Genomic DNA, 21,206 nt, shown 5'->3' with positions numbered 1-21,206 from the left:
TGGGAGCTCTGCCCTCACGGGGCCAGGAGAAAGGCTGCTGCTGGCACCTGCAACACACGGGATGCTCTGGCACCGGGGACCGTCAGCCCGGGGGGCCACGGTGCCGAGGTGGAGCAGCCCTGGCTAGGGGCTGACGCACACGCAGGCCCACAGTGTGCTGCTGCACCTCCAGACTCATCACACAGTGTCATGTGCTCAGCATCCTCAGAACAAGCCCTCGAACCCGCCCCAGATCAGTGTCCTTTGGATGTGGTTTGTCCCGTGGGGGTTCATGTGCCAGAAGCCCAGTCCCCAGTGTGGCTCTACTGACAGGTGGCGGGATGGTCACACGTGGAGCCTAGTGGGGGGTGTGATGGAATGACCGTGGTGGCACCACCCTCAGGGACTAATGTGGGTCTCCAAGAGAGTGGTTAGGTCTCCCGTGGGGCTGGGATGGTTCTCAGGAGACTGGGTTCTTTAAAAGAGTGGGCCCTCCTTGGTCTCTTGCTCACTCTTTGGCCATGTGGGTTTCCTCAAATATGCTCCCTCCATGTGACGCCATCTGCCATGTTGGTCCCAGAGGGGTGTCAGAAATCGTGCTGTTTGGACTGTCACGCCATCAGAATCATGAGCCAAATAAACCTCTTTCTTTATACCTTACCCAGCATCGGGCATTTTGTTATAGCCACACAAGTGGACCAGACCCCCGGGGCATGGAAGCAGCCTTCCTGGTGATGGGCGTTCAGGCAGACCGTCCTCCCTGAGCACAAGGGACAACCCTAAGCTGCTGATCCTTGTCTGTCGCCTTTGGGCAGGCATGAGATAACTCTGCAGGAGAAAACTCAGGGTGTGGACTTTCCAGGTCACAGAACAGTTACATCACTTTCATGGATCAGGCCAAATTGCCCTCCACAGAAAGGGAGCCGACGTCATTCCTGTCAGTAACTGGCAGTGCCAATCTCCTGTGAAACCAGGCTCCTTTTACTGCCCATACAATAGATGAAGAAATAGTATCTGTGGCCATTAAGGTCCTTTACTTGGCTTGTTTGCTGTGAAATTGAGCATCTTTCACACTCTTGCGCCTTCCAAGCATTGTCACTTGGGCTTCCGGCTGCCACCTAGACCCTATGAAACCTTAGCACAAAGGAGCACACAAGTGGTGGCGCTCGGTCAGCCGGGTCCCGCCAGGGGGGAGTCAGCCCCTTGCAGTGGTATTTCTTAAACAGACTTCCTAATAAAGGCACCACTTACAGGTGTGTGCGGGGTCACAGACTCAGTCGATCGCCAACCTAAAAGGGGTCACTTCACAATAAACCCGTGGTGAGTTGAAAATACCATGAATTGAAAATGCAGCCCACACACCAACTGAGCGTCCAGCTGAGCAGCACAGTGCACGGCAGGGATGCCGGTTGCTCACCCTTGGGACCCCAGGGCTGATGGGGAAGTGGCCCTATGGGCATGTGACAGTCCCACGCAGCCCGTGGCCAGCCCAGGAGAAGGTCAGATTCCAAACTCAAAGCACAGTTGCTCCTGAATCAAAAAACAGTAAGTTGAGCCGCCCTAAGTCAGGTTCTCTCCGCCCAAGGGCTGGGAAGGTTCCCAGCTTCCAGCAACAGGAGGGAGGGGTCCTTGTCAGGTTCTGCTGAGTCCTGGAGGAACAGGGGGGAGAAATGGCGTCGTTGCCACCTGCAGAGGATGCCAATCACGAAGAGGGGCTGCCTGAGGATGTCGCGGCCTCCACGGCCAGAACTGAACCAAGGTGGGGCGGCGGCCCGGGGGTGTACTCTCCAGCCACCCACCAGCCTTCTGTCCGTGCCTCCCTTTGTCCAAGCTGACCTGGAGGATGAAGGGCAAGGGAGCTGGCAGATGTGGTCAAGGTCACCCCTGGGCATGGAGCAGGCAAACAGAGGATGGGGAGGGATGTGGTGTGCTGGCCTGAGTAAGGGCTCCGAAGGACATTAGGTCGGAACCCTGGAGCCTAGCAAGTTTATAAGACGTGACGACATGAATAAAAAAAAAAAATTAAAATGTGATGAAGATAAGGATTTTGAGATGAGATTATCCTAGATTATGCAGCTCTATCCTAAATGCAATCCCAGGTGTCCTTCTGGGAGGCAGAGGGAAATTTGAGCAGAGACAGAAGACAGAAGGCCATGTCAATACACCCAGAAACTAGGCAGATCTGGCAGGAAGCCAAGGCAGAGGGCAGGCACCAGAAATGGAAGGCAGGAAATGGATTCTCCCCTTAATGCCTCTGAGGGAGTACGGCCCTGTTGACAGTTGATCATGGATTCTGACCTCCAGAACTGCAAGAGAAAAAAATGTGAGTTTTTTTTTAATTTTTTTTGGGGGGGAGTTGTAAATGCTTTTCTTCCTTTCTTTCTTCCTTTCTTCCTTTTTTTCTTTCTTGTGCTGAGGATCGAACCCATTGCGTCACACATATTAGGCAAGCGCTCTGCCACTGAGCTAAAGCCCCAACCCCATGTGAGTTGTTTTGAGCCACCAAATATGTGATAATTTGTTACAGCAGCCACAGGAACTAATACACATGGGAGCGGGCATGTGGACTAGAGACAGCCCAGTGGCTAGCCCTCACGGCCCTCACCCTGAGCCAGGTGCTGAGCGAAGTGCTTTCCATGCATGAGGCAACTTGCTTACTTCCCAGGGCAACTCTGTTGGGCCACAGCCACCATCTCCAGTGAGGGCTGAACCTCAGCCTAGGGAAGGAGGCCCTTTTCCAGGGTAGCTCCTTTGAGTACCCTCCCTGAGTCCTAGGCCATCCTTTTGCATTCTTCTTTACCCCTCTATAGAGGACCACCTGTTACCGTCACTAGTTCCTTAAACTTTCTGTGTTCAATTTAGAACACTTGGCAGGGCAAGTTGCTAATCTTTCTGTGCCTCAAAAACACTGGGCGTATTAAGACTTCCACTTCACAGAGTTGCCCTGAGGTTTTCTGGGTTGCCAGGCCAGCACTGATCCACAGGTGCTGGCAGGCAGAAGACCCTCCACAGCGCAGGCAGGCTGAGGCCAGGAGACTCGAGTCTGGGACAGACTGGGAAACCATCTAAAGGGAAGCCACTGAAACCTGATGGAGCTGAGCACCGCTGAATGTCCCCTGTACCTGTCTCCAGCGACCTCAAGACAGGAGCACAAAGCAGCCCACATAAAAATCAAACCACAGAGAACCCTGCTCCTCCCACAGAGTCCCTCTGGCTCCTTCTGCTGCAAAGGAAATCTATTGAAAGTCTGCAGCTCCATTTTTGCCAAGCAGGCAATAAAGGGTAGCTATGAAGCTGAGAGGCAATAACAAAGCGGTATTGAAGATTAAGCATGCCTAATTTGAAAATCTGGAACTCAAAATGCTCCAATGGAATCCAAAGCTTTTTGAGTCCTGACAGAACACTCCTAAAACTCTGGATTGGGGAGCATTTCCTATTTCAAACTTTCAGATTAGGGATGCTCAACCAGTAGACTGTATGCAAATATTCCAAAATCCGAAACACTATGGTCCTAAGCATTTGGGAGAAGGGAAACTCAGGCCTGGGAGGGTGGGGTCACTTGGGAAGGACAGAGGCAGGAACAAATACACAGGACAAGCCAGTGAGACTCTTAAGTCCCAGAGAGTGTTCAACAGGCACAGAGGAGGGAAAGGATGCTTCAGGCTGCAGGGACACTTGGGGACAGCAGGAACAGAGTGCTCTGGATCACTCTAGGGAACACAAGCAGTCTGCAGTGATGGAGAGAGGGGTGAGGGTGGGCAGGAAGCTGACCTCTGTGGTCCTGTGCTCCTCACCTCTGTCCTGGGCTGTCTTTCCCATCACCCCATATTGATTCCTGCCTCTTACTGAGTGTCTGCCATGCCCTGAGCCATCTGTCGTGTTAATAGCCCACTGAATTCTCTTATGGCCTATGAAGACGTCTGGTGACCCAACTCCCAGTTCTTAAAGTACAGCTACTTTGACTCTCACTGTCTAGGTTAGGCAACTAAGGCCCAGAAGGGCAGTGCTACCTGTCCACAGACAGCCAAGGAGCCAGGGTCTGGACTCAAGCCCAGGCCATGTGGCTCTGCACGCTCTGGTCTGTCCTTCACCATCTGTCTTTGGAGAGGCCTTCTTCAGGGGCCCCAGGCTGGTCACAATGAGAAGGTGTCTGGCGCCCTCAGGGGGTGCCCACAAAGACCAACGCCCTAATGTAGGACACCAAGTGGGAAGGGGAAGAAGGGACTAACTACGGGTCCTGAGCCACCAGCTTCTCCAGGGGCTCTCATCCTTCTCTACAACCTTGGGAAAGCAAAGTTATTCCACTGCAGTTGAAAGCACCCAGGTCTCGGAAGAGAACTGACTTATCCAAGGACACACAACCAAGTCACCGAAAGCCCTGGGATCCCATGCTTTGTGTCTCAACCCTGCGTTATCTTTTCCACGATCAGGTTCAGGGTCCCTCCCCATTGTCCTACTATCCTCCTGATGAGGATGGGGTGAAGGGAAGAAATAGAGGAGCTGAACTGTGTCCCACAGGAAGAGGAGGGCAGAGGCCTTGACCCCTGGCTCTGAGGGAGGAGGCTGGGCCTGGACCCTGGGTCTGAGGGAGGAGGCTGGGGCTGGACCCCTGGGTCTGAGGGAGGAGGCTGGGGCTGGACCCCTGGGTCTGAGGGAGGGGGCTGGGTCTGAGGGAGGAGGCTGGACCCCTGGGTCTGAGGGGGGAGGCTGGGGCTGGACCCTGGGTCTGAGGGGGGAGGCTGGGGCTGGACCCCTGGGTCTGAGGGAGGAGGCTGGGGCTGGATCCCTGGGTCTGAGGGGGGAGGCTGGGGCTGGACCCCTGGGTCTGAGGGAGGAGGCTGGGGCTGGATCCCTGGGTCTGAGGGAGGAGGCTGGGTCTGGACCCTGGGTTTGAGGGGGGAGGCTGGGCCTGGACCTGGGTCTGAGGGGGGAGGCTGGGGCTGGACCCTGGTATGAGGGAGGAGGCTGGGCCTGGACCCTGGGTCTGAGGGAGGAGGCTGGGCCTGGACCCCTGGGTCTGAGGGAGGAGGCTGGGCCTGGACCCTGGGTTTGAGGGGGGAGGCTGGGCCTGGACCCTGGGTCTGAGGGAGGAGGCTGGGCCTGGACCCTGGGTCTGAGGGAGGAGGCTGGGCCTGGACCCCTGGGTCTGAGGGAGGAGGCTGGGCCTGGACCCCTGGGTCTGAGGGAGGAGGCTGGGCCTGGACCCTGGGTTTGAGGGGGGAGGCTGGGCCTGGACCCCTGGGTCTGAGGGAGGAGGCTGGGCCTGGACCCTGGGTCTGAGGGGGGAGGCTGGGGCTGGACCCCTGGGTCTGAGGGGGGAGGCTGGGGCTGGACCCCTGGGTCTGAGGGGGGAGGCTGGGCCTGGACCCTGGGTCTGAGGGGGGAGGCTGGGGCTGGACCCCTGGGTCTGAGGGAGGAGGCTGGGCCTGGACCCTGGGTCTGAGGGGGGAGGCTGGGGCTGGACCCCTGGGTCTGAGGGAGGGGCCTTGGAGCTAGGACTCCAGGGTCTGGGGAGAATGAGACTGGAACCTGCAGGAGGGAGCCGGGTTTAGGAAGAGTCTCAGACCCGTGTTGGAGCCGGGAAGACGCGGGGTGCCCGGGGCGGCGGGGTGGGGGCCGGGCCGCAGTAACAAAGGCCTCTCCCTCCAACAAGCAACCCCCCCTCGGCCCCGCCTCCGCGGCCCCCCGCCTCCCCTGATTGGCCGGTCTCCCTGCCCGTCAGCGCCGCCCCCCTCCCCGGGTCTGCTGCAGCTCCGGCCGCCTCGTCGCGCCCCCCCAGCCCCCTCCCCCCGCCCCCGCCGCCCCCCGGGCCGGTGCAGCCGCAGGCGGGGTCCCCCTCCCCCTCCCCCTCTCCCCCAGGCCTCGCGCGCCCCGGACCGGCCCCCCCTCTCCCCTCCCCCTCCGCGCCGCCGCTGCCGCGATGCCCCCCCCTGCGCCCGGGGCCCGGCTCCGGCTCCTCGCCGCCGCCGCCCTGGCCGGCCTGGCCGTCATCAGCCGAGGTACCGCAGCGCCGGGGGCGGGGGGCTCGGCCGGGACGCCTGGGTCTGGGGCGGGGGATGGGACGGGGTGCAGGGCTGCGTCCCCGGGCCGGGAGGGGAGCGCTGGACGCCGAGGTCTGGGCCCGCGCAGGGGTTGCATTCCCTGGCCGGGAAGGGGGTCCTTGCAAGTCCCGATCTGCGCCCTGGGGCCGGGGGATCGTGTCCCGGGGCTGGATCCTGGGCCCAGGGGCGGAGGTCCGCTTCTCGTCGCCTGCTAGCAAGGGGGTAGCGGACACCTTGTCCGGGCCTGGGGGCCCAGAGTGTGTGCCTCTGGATCCGGGAGGGGGCTCGACGCTGGAGTAGGGGTCCCCAGACATGATCTGCGAACCTAGTTGGGGTGCTACGTGCGGGAATGATGCGGGTCAAGGGTCTTGCCTCTGCCTGGAGAGGGTCCCTAAGGGAGTTCTTGCCTGGGGGCTGGGGCATGCGTCTCTGGACAGAAGGGTGGGGGGATGGATATCTTCCCAGGGTCAGTAAAAGTAGGGGACACAGTGTCCACAGACCTAAATCCTAGGGCCAGGAAAAGGGAGCCAAGAGCTGAATCTCCCAGTTGAATCTTCTAGGTTAAGAGAAAGTGTTGGCGTTTGGGGTGGTGCAATTATGTGGGGGAACAGTACTGGGATCCAGGAAGTTGGGGTGCTGGGCTGGGAACTGATTCCAAAGCTCTGGTGAATGTCTGGATTTCTGGTGCTGGACAAAGCATGAGAGATGGACGGATGAAGGACAGGGACCCATTGGAAGAGGAGGGGAGGGGGAAGGGTTAATGCAGGTCACAGGGTTAAGCTCAACCCCACCAGTGGAGACTGGGGGAGGGTCTCCAGCTGAGCTGGAGGGAGTCCTGGTGGAGGATGTGTGGATGGAGCCTGTGTCTCCCCAGCAGGGCCTGGCTGGGAGGGGATGGTCAAGGAGATGCCCCCAAGGGGAAGGGAAGGAGAGTAGGAAGCCGCTGGGTGGGTGCTCCGGGGGCAGGGAACAGTGCTCATCCAGTGTCTCTGGAGGATTCCTCAGGCTTTGACCCAACCAAGGGTTAGCGTCAGGGACAAGAAACCCCAACATAGTGACCTCAGCATCAAAGAGGCAGCTGCTCTCAGCCTCCCTACCATATATGCACAGCCACACAAACACCGCCACAGCGCTCTGCCCCAAGATGCACCTGCAGACACCCACAGTCGCACAAACACATCCTCGTCCAGACAGGACATCTACGTCCCCACACCGAATCAGGTCAGGGCCAGAGTGGGCCAGAGCACCAGCCCCTTGCTGGTGCAGAAGGCTGGGTTGTTATCTGATTTGCCAGCCACTACTCTGTGTTCCTCTCTGTCCTTATCATGGTCTCTTTAGATCTCTGTGTCTTGGCCATTTCCAGAGACTCCTATCCTGTCTATTATTTGCTGGTGGCATTCCATCCATTTCTGTCTCTGGGTCTTTGTCTCATTCCTGCTGGTCTCGGCTCAGTGTCACATCTGTCTCTCTGCCTCTCAAACTGTTCCCCATGGTCACCTCCCACCTCTCTTCCTGGCTCCCTTGTTCGTACCTCAGTCCTCCTTCACCTGTTTCATTCTTCCCTTCTTGCTGCCTTCTTCCTCCCCAAACCCCCTGTCCCTTTGTGACCTATTTCTCCTCCCTTCCTCCCTTTCCCCCTTTACTCTCCAGGGAACTTCCCATCTTCCACTTTCAGTCTTCAAGACCCCAGAAATCATTGCCATGCACACATTCTGGGTGGGAGCACTCGCAAAGCCAGGAGTAGCCTGTGACCTTGGTCAATTCCGGCCCCATCAGTGGTATTAGGTTCCCCATCTGAGAACCAAGGACGAGAGATGATGGGGTGGGGGTGAGCCATGACAGCTAGGTGCCAGACAGGCACCCAGCCCACCCACCCACCCACAATTTGCACTGTCTGAAAATAAGCCCTTGGTAAGATATGCAAAATAGTGCCTTCTCCTCTTTTATGGTGATGTTTTCCAAGTTACGAGCTGCACATGAGTAGAACAGTGCACCTTGCAACAGGTATAAGAGCAAACCGTGCGGTGCCCCAGCCTGCCCTCCTCACACCTGCTCTCCCAGAGCCGGGCCAGCGGCGGCTTCTCTCCCTGACACAGGCTCAGACTCAACAGGTCAGTGGAAGAAGAGGACTGGTTGGTTGGGTGATGTTTGTTTGTTTGTTTGTTTGTTTATTTTCCCCCAAATAGAAACAAAAATAAGCCCATTTCTTATTTCCACTTAAAAAAAGCTCCGTGGCATCCATAAATATTAATCTACTTTTATTTTTTTTCTAAATCTTTTATGCCAACACACACACATACACACATCCTCAAGTGTACATATTCATTCACAAAAGTAGTTACACTGTATCATGAAACAATTCAACAAAATCAAAAGGCAGCTGTAGCAGGGTTGGAGTTCTTTTGCTCCATGGGCAGCTGGTGGAGGGACAATAGCCAAGAAGGGGACAGGAGGGTCGAGTCCCAGTGCTGCCCCTGACCAGCTGTCCATGGGACCTCTGAGCTCCCGGATTGACGGAATGGTGGGCTCTGCTTCATTGGTTCATTTAGCAAATGTTTATTGAGCCTGGAGTCCCTGCTCCAGGCACTCGGGAGACATGCATGGCCGTGAGCGGGCCAGACCGAGTACTGACCTCATGGAGCTTGTACCACCGTGGGACAGAGAGTTCAAAAGGCAATCGCAAAGTCTCACAGACAAATAGATGGGTCACTTCAGAGAGTGACAAATGGTATAAAAAAGATAAAAGTGACTTGGGAATGAGTTGGCAGTTTGATTCTGGGTGGTCTAGAAGATGAGGCAGCAGAGAGTGGCCTGAAGGAAGACGAGAAGTCAGACCTGGACAGGTCCTGGGGACAGCAGAGGCCCTGTGGTGTGGACCCCCAGTGAGATGGCAGCCAACACGCAGCATCCGGTTCCAGGGTGCCGGGCCCACTGTCCGGACTCCAGGGCCTCCCTAGTGCAGGAGGGGAGCCTGCAGGCTTCCCGGGTCAGCCAGGATCTGGCTGGGGAGGGCCGTGAGAAAGGGCTGGGCCTGGTGCAGCTGGCACAAGGGACCCCCAGCCAGATCCTGGGCCTCCTGGTCCCCACTTCACCAAACCAACTCCCTGGAGGACCCGCACGGGCTCACACCCACTGCCAGGGCCCCAGGGCCCCGACCCAGGGTTTCTAGGACTGTGGGATCGGAGCACTCCTACCCCAGCCCACTGCAAGGTCCCCGCTGGGCCTCAGTTCTTCCAGGATCCTCAGAGAGTCTTCCCCAACTCAAGGTCACTCAGCTTTTAGAAATCTCTTTCTCTCTCCAGGAAACCCACCTGTCTGTGACTTTCATTCCTTAATTTATCAAAGGAGTGTGAGGCCCGCTAGTCTGGATTGTGTGGACTGTAAGTCCCTCAGGGCAGGGATCCCTGGGGATCCTGTGTGGTCCTGGGGTCCCCCAGGAGGCTCCTGGTGCCTGCAGCTCCGCCTCCTAACAGCCAACTCCCGGACAGCCCTTGCAAGGACGGGGCCACACCAGCAGCCCTACATGTTCCCCTCAAAGTTCCTCTTTTAGTCCACCCATGTCCCGGGCAGGGAGGCGTGGTCACAATTCCCACTTACAGGTGGGGAAACAGAGTCTCGGAGAAGGGAAGTGATTGTGGGGCTCTGTGGCCATGCTGGGGTTTGAACCGGGCGATTCAGCTCCCTGCTCTGTTCTCTTGGCCCCCAGGGGAGCTGTGCTGGGTTACGCCAGGCCAGGAACGGCCATAGATGTTTCTTTAAAAAAGAAGGTGCTGGCCAGGCACAGTGGCGCAGGCTGGTGATCCCAGCAACTCAGGAGGCTGAGGCAGGAGGATCTCCAGTTCAAGGCCAGCCTCAGCAACTTAGGGAGACCCTGTCTCCAAATTCAAAAAACGAACTGGGGATATGGGTCAGTGGTAGAGCATCCCCGGGTTCACTCTCCAGCACCAACAGATAAAAAGAAGGTGCTGCTGGGAACGGCCAGCATGTCGGACCCTCATGCCAGGCTGGTCGCGGGGATCCTTCACGGAAACCCTGGTGGAGAACTCGTATTGTTTTCATTTTTTCCATTTGGACAAACTGAGGCTCGGGTTGACCGGGGGGGTCACCCAGGCTGGACATGGTGAGCAGACATTTGGTTTCCCAGTCCAGCTCCTGGGGATCTGTTGTCTCTGAGGACCTGCCGTTCCCTCTCACACACACTTCCCAGCTCTGAACACGGCCGAGAGTCAGGTCCTCAGGGAACCAACTCCTAGTCATCTCAACTGAGTCACAGGGGGCCCAGAAGAGGGGGCATGGCCTTTGCCTTGAGCAGTTGGAGAGGTTCTCCGGGAGGAGGGGCGTTTGTGTCGGTGTCCTGAGGCATGAGTAGGAGTGCGGCAGTTGAAGTGTGTCACCGTGTCCATTTAGTTATTCACTCGTCAAGGCCTCCAGCCGGCCAGCTCCTGTGTGGGGAGATGCTAGGGACCCAGACGTGAGTCAGAACCAGGCTCTGCCCTCAAGGAACTCCTAGTCTGCAGGGGAAGTCGGACAGCACCGTGTACTGGGCTCCAGGGGAGGTAGCCCAAGCAGGTGGGAAACAGATGCTCGCCTGTTCATTGATCAGTGTCTCCTGAGGCCTCGTGCAGACCAGGAGAGCCGGGCCTTGCTGGAACCCTCCATCTGGTGAGGACAGCAGACCTGACACCACCCAGGGTGATCAGGGCATGCCGGGGAGGAACCAGGTTCAGGGACAGAGTCGGCTGTGGTCACTGAAGAAGCTCAGCCCTGAACCAATGAGTGGCTGACTCCCACCCCCACTCACTACGGCCCAGAGAGGGAAAGGGACTCACCCAAGGCCACCCAGCACAGAGGGGGGCTCCTGATCTCAGAGTTTTGGGGTTTTGTGAGACAGATGCAAAGGCCTGAGCTCTCCATGTTCATAGATACAGACTAGGAACCAAAGACCTGCTTGAGGGATGGATTTGCTCATCACACATTTCCTCGGACTGCCCGAAAGCCAGGCTCTGAGACAGACAACTTCTACCCAAGGTCATGTGACCTGGGAGCAGGGCAGGAGCTCCCCTAGGAAATCTGGGAGGGCCCCTGTGCCCTAGGAAACCTGGAGAAGGGTTCCAATGGGACAGTGCGTGTGCTGGGAGAAGAGGGCCGAGCAGAACTGGGCCTCACAAGCCAAGGGAGACAGGGCCTGAGAGTGACACCAGGATTCCCAACAGACACCAGGCTGAGGGGGGACACTGGGAGCTCCAGGGGTGCAGTCAGCTCTGGAAACAGGAGACACACCTGTGGCAGGAATGTGTGTGTGTCTGTCAGTGATTCTGACCGAGTGTGTCCTGCTCGCTTCTGGAGGGCCCCCCTCCCCACCTCAGGGCCCAGCCCTGCATCCTGCATCCCCTGAACCTGGAGTGGCACCTTGGACAGCTCCACCTTCAGCCTCAGGCCTTCCTGTCCTGCAGGCCCTCTCAGTGGGACCATGCCATGTGCTGTGCCCCTAGCGGGCATCCCACAGTCTGCTGTTTGTGGGGCGGGGAGAGCTATGGTCCAGAGCAGGAAGCTCAAACATCCTGCAGTGCACACTACTGTCCAGCCCCAAATGCCAGCAGAACTGAGACCTGGGAACCCTGGCCTAGGATGCAGGTCACCAGGAGATGGCCAAGTCCTGGGGAGGCGAGGTCTGTCTGTCTGTCTGTCTTGGCCAGCCTGGGAAGGGATCTTGGTGCCCACATGTGACTGTCTCAGAACTGAATGGCGTGACATGACTGCCTCTTGGTCCAGGTGTGACTCTCTGTCCAACTCCCTGTGTGGCTGTGTGTGGCCATGTGTGATCTGACCGTAGGTGACAACATGACTTGGTGCACCTGATCCTCAGCCTGGGGTGGCCTTGGTGTCTGAGGGGATGTGACAGTGCAGCTGTGTGCTTGTGCAGGGTGTGGCTTTGTGGAACTCTGACCCAGGGCCTTCCAGAGTGGGGCTGGGGCGTGTCCCCTCAGGCCGCGATGTCAGCGTGACAGGTCAGGCCAGCGTGTGTCGCCTCCCCTGGGTAGGCTGTAACCAGACGTGGACTTGGCAGCCCCGTTGGTGTGCGAGGAACCCTGCGGGAACCAGTGGCATGGGGAGGGGGGGGGCTTGGTCTACAGGTGCTGATTGACAGGGACTGTCCCCCTCGGCGGATTGTGACAGTCTGACTGCTCCTGGGGCAGAGCTGCTTTTTCCAGCTGACCTGCTGGAGTGTGTCTGGGGCTGTGGGTGTCAGTGTGACTCAGTGTTCCTCTGAGCAGAGCCATAGCCTTGTGTGTGACGGAGGAGCTGGGACCGTCTCCTGGCCTGCTGTGGCTGTGTGTCCTTGCCAGGCCCTGGTGACTGTGTGCGTGTGTCTGTCCTGTCGTGAGCAGGCTGTGCGTGGCAGCCCGCTCCATACCTCAGGGGGAGGACCAGGCCCTGGCCTGGGAGCCAGGCTGAGGGGCTCCGCGGCCCAGGTCCATGCCCGGCGCCCGCCAGCCCACCGCAGTTGGCTGTGTCCTGGCCCCTTCCTGAGGGGCTGCTGATGGAGAGGGCCCCCGGGAGTCATCGGGGCAGCATGGGCAATTAATTCATTAGATTAATTAGCTCCTCTTCCCAGGCTGGGGGTAGGGCAGCCGCACAGGGCCCTCCTGCTCCAGGCGCCAAGGTCATCCAGCCCGCTCCCTCCCTCCCTGCCCAGGGCTGTCTCCACCGCCTCCGCGTGCCCAGCCCCCACTCCCTGGCCCTGGTCCAGCCGGCCAGCCACGGTCCACAGAGGGATGAGTGTGGGGGGGTGTTGATGGGGCCCATGGGCCACACTGGAGGGTGCAGGTGGGCATGGGTGTGTACCCGCAAGTGTGCCTGTGAGCACAGGCCGCAGGTGTGTCTGGCACACATGTGTGTGCAAAGGTTTGTGTGTGTCCATGCACCATGTCTGCAGATCTGGGTGTGATGTCTGTCTGTGTTGCGTGGAGCACGCTGGCTCTGTGTGCCTGTGGCATGTTTCTGAATTCATGTGTGTCTGTGTACTCATGGGGGTCTGTGTGCACGTGGATCTGTGCATGTGTATCTGTGCACACGCATTCCTTAAGTGTGTGTTTATACATCCTGCACGTTCACAGCCTGTGAATATGTGTGTGCATGCATGTGTGTGTGGATACGCATGCATCTACACAAGTGCCTGGGTGCTTGTACCTGTATCTGTGATGTGGTGCATCTGTATGTGTAAATGTGTACACATGCCTCATCTGTGCACATGCATGTGTATCTGTGTAATTATGAATTTGCACATGGATGTCCCTGTGCACTGTGAATGTATTCTGTATGCTCATGTAACTGCACATAGATGTGTGTCTTCATACCCATGTCTGTGCGTGTGTGTTGTTTGTGAACATACACACATGCAGGTGTGTATCTGTGCCTGTGCTGTGTTGGCTGTGGCCTCTGTGTCTGGAGATGTGTGTTTGTGTGTCCCTGTGAGCCCACCTGTCCCCATCTGTCAGTCAGGCCCAGTGTGTATGGGGGTGTCTGCCATGTCTGAGTCTCTGACAGCATCAGGGGATGCGTGTGGAAGATGTCTCTGTGTCCCCAGGGTGTGTGCTCACGTGTCCCTCCTGCCTGCCCTCTCGTCCACAGGGCTGCTGTCCCAGAGCCTGGAGTTCAGCTCCCCTGCAGACAACTACACCGTGTGCGAAGGCGACAACGCCACCCTCAGGTACCTCCTGCCCGCGGAGTCAGGAGTCCAAGTCCTCGGTCCCTCCCCAGTGGGGGCAGCCTGGCAGGAGCAGGCTGGGGCCACGCCATCCCCATCAGGCTGAAAGGAGTGTGGGCTCTGAGCCCAGTTCTGCTCCAGAGCCTCTGAGTCCCTGTCCGTCCCAGGAGTGCTGCGACTGAGACACCACGTCCGGGACTGAGAGTGCCCACACCCCAGGCTCGGCATGACGTGGCCGCGTCGTAAATGAGAGCAGGGTCACTGCCTCGCCGGCTCGCTCCTCACCTCACTCAGGGCCCTGTCTCCTCTCTCTGGGTCTCTGTCCCTCTCTGGGTCCTTGTCTCCCTCCCTCTAGGTCTCTGTTGCCCCTCTTTCTGGGTCTCTATTCTCTCCCCTGGGTCTCTCTCTCTCTCTCTCTCTCTCTAGGTCTCTGACTCCCGCTCTCTGACCCTCTGTTCCCCCTCTTTCTGGGTTTCTGCTCCTTCCCTGGGTCTCTGTCTAGGTCTCTGTACCCCTCCTGTGTCCTCATCATCCCTCTTCCCAGGGTGCCCGTGCCTCTCTGGGTCTCTGGCACTTAACATCAGCACATGGGCTCTCTGAGGCTCAGCTGCCAGCTGCCCGGGTGCACAGTAGGGTCAGCCTTTTGGGCTGCGGTGTAGAGAAACCCTTCCTCCCCCACCCCACAGCTGCTTCATTGACGAGCATGTGACCCGCGTGGCCTGGCTGAACCGCTCCAACATCCTGTACGCTGGCAATGACCGCTGGACCAGCGACCCGCGTGTGCGGCTGCTCATCAACACGCCTGAAGAGTTCTCCATCCTCATCACCCAGGTGGGGCTCGGGGACGAGGGCCTCTACACCTGCTCCTTCCAGACCCGCCACCAGCCGTACACCACTCAGGTCTACCTCATCGTCCACGGTGAGCCCTCGGCCACGGCCCGGGATAGGGTGAGGGGCGTGGGAGGAGGGGACTGGTGACAGGCTGTATTCTAAGGGGGGTGGGGACACATTCAAGTAGAAGACGGGCACAACCATGCCCTCATGGATTTCAGACAAGCAGAAGGGGGACGTCACACTCCTGGTGACACTTCATTGGACCGTTTCTAGAGCGGGAGAGCTGCAGGGTGAGGGGCGCTCAGAGGAAGACAGGCACTCTGCGGGAGCCATCTCCTGCGTGCCCACCGCGTGGGGCTGTTCTAGACGGAGGATACCCAACGAGGCAGGCTGTCCCTGCTCCCTGGGAGCAGATTTCCCCGGGAGCGGCTCAGGGAGGGCTCCCAGGTACAAAGCCGGTACCAGAAAAGAAGCAGAGCCTCAGGGATCCACAGGACCAGACCCGGGGCTGCGAGGGCCCACAGCAGGGGGGGAGGCACAGAGGGCCTAGAGGTGAAGCTGGGGAGGCTGCTTCCCTGGCCAGCAGAGTGGCCCGGAAGACAGCAGCACATGAGGGGAAACGGCCCGAGACAGGGAGTCCTGACAGCTCAGGAGCCAGCCTGCCTGGTTCCAGACTCAGGGCCAGCACCCACCTGTGAGCAGAGGCCTCGGGCTCAGCCTCCTCCTCCTGCGATGGGGAGGGTGCTGGCACTCATACAGTGCAGGACGTCCTCAGTCAGAAGGGCCACCTGTATTTTATCCTTTATAAGAGAAGAAAAACCTTCTGCCAATTAAACTCTGCTTTCCTATATCACAAGCCAATCCTGATTAGAGAATGTCCACAGGGAGGAGGGGAAGTAAGGCACAGTGTATTAGAACTGGGGAAATAGGGTAACGCCTACCCAGAAAACAGGGTGCGGGCCTAGTGGCTGGGTTTTTGTAAAGCAATTAGAACACAATCTACCACATAACTTATTTAACTTATTTGTTAAATAAGTTAATTTTAAAATAATAATAAATAAAATAGCCAGGCATGGTGGCAGGAGGATCATGCGTTCCAGGACAGCCTTGGCAACTTAGAGAGACCCTGTTTCAAAATAAAAAGGGCTGGGGATGTGGCTCCCAGATAGGAAACCACTGGGCTCAATCCAACATACCCCCCAAAAAATCATAATGACAAATAAATAAAAGTGGAGCCAGTAGAGCCAGGGAGGGAGGAAATCAGACCAAAGATAAAGTTAGGATGAAAGCAGAAAAGACAGACAGACAGACAAAGCCAGTAATTAGACAGGGGGCCAGGCCCAGGCAGAGACCGCTGAGAAGAGGGCAAAGAGTCAAGTGAGGAAACAAAGGGAGGTTTAGAAGGTCTGGGGCCTGGACCCTGGGTCTGGGGGGGGGAGGGGATGGGCCTGGACCCTGGGTCTGGGGGAGGGGATGGGCCTGGACCCTGGGTCTGGGGAGGAGGATGGGCCTGGACCCTGGGTCTGGGGAGGAGGCCTGAGGCCTGGACCTTCTGGACCGAGGGAGGAGGGAAGAGGGCAGGCTAGACTTCCAGGAGTGCACACAGGACTTAACTGACCTCTCCCGCTGCCCACAGTCCCTGCCCGCATTGTGAACATCTCCTCCCCTGTGACGGTAAACGAGGGAGGCAACGTAAACCTGCTTTGCCTGGCTGTAGGGCGGCCAGAGCCCACGGTCACCTGGAGGCAGCTCCGAGGTGAGGCCCTACCCCTGACCCAAAGCCTCTTCCCCAGTTCTGCAGTCTGGGCCCCTCCTTCCCCATATTCCTGGCTGGACTCCCAGATCCCCCCTTCTCTAGCCCTTCTGGTGTCTTGATTTCCCTTCCAGCTGGATCTCCAGTTATTTCCTCACCAGACCCTAGTACTGGCCTCCCAGTTGCTGCCCAGTCTGGGCCAGTACCTCCAAAGACCCCACTAAGCCCTGGCTCTGGCTTCTCCCACCTGCTCACTGATTCTCCTAGACTCAGCCCCCCACCACCAGATGCCCTAAGCCAAGCTGCAGCCTGGGCCCTGGCCATACACTCACCTCCTAGTCACACCCCCACCTCTCTGCAGCTCATTGTTATATCCCAGTGGTTTCAAAATGTGGTCCCCAGACCCCAGCATCAGCATCCTCTGGGAACTTGCCAGAAAGGTACACTCTCAGGCCTCAGCCCAGACCCAGAGGAGATCAGGAGCCCCCTCCACCTCACCCCAGTCTTTTTCAGCAAGCCCTGAGAACCACCACTCAGGGCTCCCTCCAAATACGACAGCTCTGGGCCCAGACATCACCCTCCAGCCCTTTACCTGCTCTTCACTGCCAGATTCAGATCTCTGGATCCTCACTCATTGGGTCTCTGGAGACCCATGGTGCCAATTGCTAGGTCCTAATCCCTGGATCCCCTGAGATCCCAGAACCCAATTACTAAGCCTCAGATCCCTGGATCCTGCCCCACTGTGTCTTATGAACCCCACAATCCTGATCTTGAGATCCTGGATCCCTGGGTTCCTTAAGTCCTAGGGGTCCTCTGTGTGCAGAACTGTCACAAGATTGCAGATATCTAGATAACTAATAATCAGATATCAATTCCCTGGACCCGAAGAACTAGGTCTCAGAATTCTGGATTCTTCCCCATGGTGTTCCCTGGATCTTCTGAATCCTGAAATTCCAGGACCCTCCCCACTGGGTTGCAGTGCCTAAGTCCCTGTTCTCACTCTCCCACCCCTCAGGCCCCTCCCAGCTCCTACTGCCCCGGGCACTCCAGGCCTTGCTGTGCCCGCCCCGCTGATGTGTGTCCGTGTTGTGCCCGTGTTGTCCCGTGTTAAGTGTTTGTGTCCGGCCCCGCCCCCTCCTGCTCCCTCCCCCACAGACGGCTTCACTTCCGAAGGTGAGATCTTGGAGATTTCTGACATCCAGCGGGGCCAGGCCGGGGAATACGAGTGCGTGACTCACAACGGGGTTAACTCGGCGCCCGACAGCCGCCGCGTGCTGGTCACAGTCAACTGTGAGCGCCCACCCCCACCCCGGGACTGGGCAGGAGAGGGGTGGGCCTTAGGGCCCTGGGGAGGCGGGGTCTGTATGTTGGAGAAGGAAGTTGGGCGGGGCTCCTGGGTCCGAGGGAGGAGGCTGCTGGAGTGGCACCCTGTAGTCCCCACGCTGCTAAAATTAGCCGATGCTGCACCCTCGCCAGATCCCCCGACCATTACGGACGTGACCAGCGCACGCACCGCCCTGGGCCGGGCAGCCCTTCTGCGCTGCGAAGCCATGGCCGTGCCGCCTGCGGACTTCCAGTGGTACAAGGACGACAGACTGTGAGGACCGCCCCGGGGCCGGCCGGGAGAGGAGGAAAGGGGGAGGCCCTCGGTCCCTGGAATGGCAGGGCCAGGGCGCGGGGGTGGAGGGGCCAAGTTCTGTGTTCTGAGAAGTGAGGGTCCAGCTTCTAGGTGGTAGAGTCTGCCGAGTCCAGGGAGACTAACGTGGGTCCCGGGATGAACGCCGGAGCCCGTCTCCCCGGACTCTTCAGGGAGGGGTCTAGGGTCGGGAGTCTGCTGAGGATCTGGCGTGCAAGGGGACCACTGGGACCGGGTTTGAGAGCCCTTAGGAATTGGGGGTTGTGGCGCACACAGGGAGAGTCCAGTGTCCCTCGGGGCCACCGTGCTTGGAGAAGGCATCCCTGAGGAGCTAGAGAGCTAGAGCCCCATGCGAGTGGTCGCTGGAGGAGGCTGAGTCCGGGGACTGGGCGCTGCTCCCTGGAGGGTCTGGCCCAACGCCGATCCCGTCCCCGGCAGGCTGAGCAGTGGCGCGGCCGAGGGCCTGAAGGTGCAGACGGAGCGCACCCGCTCGATGCTTCTCTTCGCCAACGTGAGCGCCCGGCATTACGGCAACTACACGTGCCGCGCCGCCAACCGGCTCGGAGCGTCCAGCGCCTCCATGAGGCTCCTGCGTGCGTCTGCGCGTGGCGGCAGGGCAGGGGTGGGGGGTCGGGGAGGGGAGGCAGACACCCCGGGACCCACCCCCTGACTGGCCCCGAATTTAGGAAAGAGGAACCGTGAGACTTGAGCAACTCGACTGGGCAAAGAAACCGATCCACTGGATCAATACTCATTGAGCGCCCACTAAGGGCCAGATGCTGGGGACACAGCAGTGCACAAAAGAGACAGGATTTGGGGATGCACAGAGCTCGTGGCCTAGTAGTAATAGGAAAGCATTTATGTGGGCACGTAGATAAATAAGCAAACAAATACATGAACAAAATATTATTTTGAATATCAAGAAGAGTTGGCAAGAAACGAATCGATAGGATTAGAGGTGGCAGGTGTTACCCAAGGTCATCAGTCAGGCTACCCTGAGGGGCATCATTACCCTGAGACCAGAATGATAAGAAGCCAGCCTGTGCGATTCTGTTGGAAGGGCTTCACAGGCAGGGGAACAGAATTTGCAAAGGTCCGGTGAGAACAGCTTGGTGTGGCAGATAAACTGAAGGGAACCTGGGAGGAAACAGGAAAGTAGCCCTTGCCCCATTAGTAAGGGGTTTGGGCTTATTGTACTGCAGGTAAGGCCACTGGGGGCAGTTAAGCAGGGAGTGACGTGTGTTGAGACTTCTAAAGACAATCACTTAGGACTCTGAGATGGAGGCAGAGAGCTGGCGGGGAGGGCAGCTGTAGAGATCCAGAGCTGGGTGGATGGACAGCATGAAGCCTCTGTCCAGAGTCGCCTTGGATGTGGCGCCATGGGGCTAGGTGCCAGACTGATGTGTGAGCTAAGGTAAGGGAGGGCGGCCAGCCAAAGGCAGAAGAGTCCAAGAAACAATTTTGGGTATGCGGAGGATGAGACAACTGATGGAAATGCTGGACAGACAGAATCCTAAGACAGAAGGACAGGGTTAAACCAGTGGAACCGAGTGGAGAAGATCTGAGAGCGTGCTAAGACTCACAAAGCAGAAAAGTCTCAGGAAGTCCCCCTGAGAGGCGGCTTAAGAGACCCTCAGAGACTGGCTCAGACGAGGCACCCAGAGGGACAGCAGGAAACCTCCCCACTGCTGCCTCCATCCCTGACCCTTCCTCTTCCCTCAGGCCCAGGATCCCTGGAGAACTCAGCCCCAAGGCCCCCGGGGCCGCTGGCCCTGCTCTCCGCCCTGGGCTGGCTGTGGTGGAGGATGTAGGTGCAGCCCAGGGCCTCCCCCTGCAGGGGGCCTCGGGCCAAGAGCAAGAGGAAAAGGGGGAGCCAGCGCCGTGGGTCTCGAGCGGGCAGAAGAGCTCTCAGCCACCGAGAAGGACGAGAGGAAGAGGAGGAGGAGGAGGATCTTTAGAGAACCCATCACTGTGAGGGATAACGCAAAATTATGCATCTTTCTACAGCCATTCTCGCCACCCGTTCACGTTTCCAGTTGTGACCCACCCCCGCCACCCCACACCCCTCTCTTAGCTCAGGCTGTCAACGGGCTCGTGTGTGGGTGGGTGTGTGAGTGTGAGCCCGCACGTATGTGTAGGTGTGTGTGGGGGGAGGCTGGAGGAGGGGACCAGCAGTTCTCCCCTGTGGCCACCCCGTGTCCCCTGCCCCGCCCTGCTGCCTCTCTCCTCTGGCTGGAGGTAGGTATGTGGGTGCTTCTCTGTGAGGCTGCGAGAGAACGGCCAGGCTTTCCCACGTGTGCACGCTGCCCGCCCCTCCCCCTCGCTGTCACTAGGGCAGGTCTGGAGCTGGGCAGTTGCTCAGCCTTCAGGAAGAGGTGAGGGCTGCCTTGGCAGGTTCCTCTCTGCTGCGCCACCTGCTGCCTGTAGCCAGAGGCCCCATCACTGGCTCAGTGGCCTGAGACCTTCCACTTGCCCTGCCCCTCCCCACCCTGGACTTTCTGGCCCCCTCCTGGGCCATTCGGTGCTTCCATCCAACTGTCAGGCTGGTGACAGAAGTCGCCTGTCTGCCTCAGTGCTTTGCCCCACCCCCGCCACCACTCCCCTTGGCCACCTGCAGTACCAACCAGCTCCCCCCCGGCCCTGCAGCTGGCCCACAGGTGTGGGCTTCCCGGCCTCCCACTCCCTGGCCTCCACCAAATGTACCTCCCAAAGGCTAACCTGACCGTCCTCACACACAGACACACACCCACACACCAGCGACTGTGACCAGCAATAGCCCTCTGGCTCCAGCTGTCCTGTAGCCGGTGACCAGCTGCTGATCCCTGGTGGGCCCCTGTTGTCAGAAAGAGATGCTGAGGCTGTGGCCTCAGCTCTGATTGTCAGATACTCCACCCTGGTACACCACAACACAGAGTGGGGGGGGGGAGGCGTCACAGACATCCTGAGCCCAGAAAAGATGCCATGTCACCAGCTCCAACTCCCTGGAGACCCTCTAAAACCACCCACCCACCCACACCACACCACCCAGAGCTTGGTGGAGAAGAGGGCAGAGAGGGGCGGGGGAGCAAGGGGCAGTGACTGTACCTCAGACAGGGGCGTGGGCCCCATCCCACATTGTCTTCCATTCCCAGGGTCCAGGGATCGGGTAGGGAGGGGAGGGCTGCTGGGCGGGGAGGGCGGGGGGCCCTGGGGGCCGTGTGTTCCGATTCATGGGGAGTGTTGAGACCACCACACCAATAAACGCCTTTTTCCAAA

General features: G+C 58.7%; 1 protein-coding gene across 1 annotated transcript; it reads left to right on the top strand.

The window, feature by feature from the left end:
- Positions 1 to 5,854: 5,854 nt before the first annotated feature.
- IGLON5 (IgLON family member 5) lies at positions 5,855 to 19,893 on the top strand. The gene is made up of 8 exons (XM_081275810.1): positions 5,855 to 5,978; positions 13,653 to 13,731; positions 14,415 to 14,647; positions 16,199 to 16,318; positions 17,471 to 17,605; positions 17,792 to 17,912; positions 18,390 to 18,544; positions 19,674 to 19,893. Exons 1-8 carry the CDS (start codon positions 5,900 to 5,902, stop codon positions 19,760 to 19,762), a joined length of 1,011 nt encoding a protein of 336 aa, XP_081131936.1. The 5' UTR covers positions 5,855 to 5,899; the 3' UTR covers positions 19,763 to 19,893.
- Positions 19,894 to 21,206: the final 1,313 nt, after the last annotated feature.

Source organism: Spermophilus citellus, assembly GCF_964194105.1.
Source record: "Spermophilus citellus genome assembly, chromosome: 18".
Lineage (NCBI taxonomy): Eukaryota > Metazoa > Chordata > Mammalia > Rodentia > Sciuridae > Spermophilus > Spermophilus citellus.
Note: the sequence above shows the minus strand (reverse complement) of the source record. Positions and strands in the feature narration are given on the sequence as shown.

Coding starts and splice junctions, on each gene's coding strand:
- IGLON5 (XM_081275810.1), top strand. CDS start 5,900: ATGCCCCCCCCTGCGCCCGGGGCCCGGCTCCGGCTCCTCGCCGCCGCC. Junction 5,979..13,652: donor CCTGGCCGTCATCAGCCGAG/GTACCGCAGCGC, acceptor TCTCGTCCACAG/GGCTGCTGTCCCAGAGCCTG. Junction 17,913..18,389: donor TGGTACAAGGACGACAGACT/GTGAGGACCGCC, acceptor CGTCCCCGGCAG/GCTGAGCAGTGGCGCGGCCG.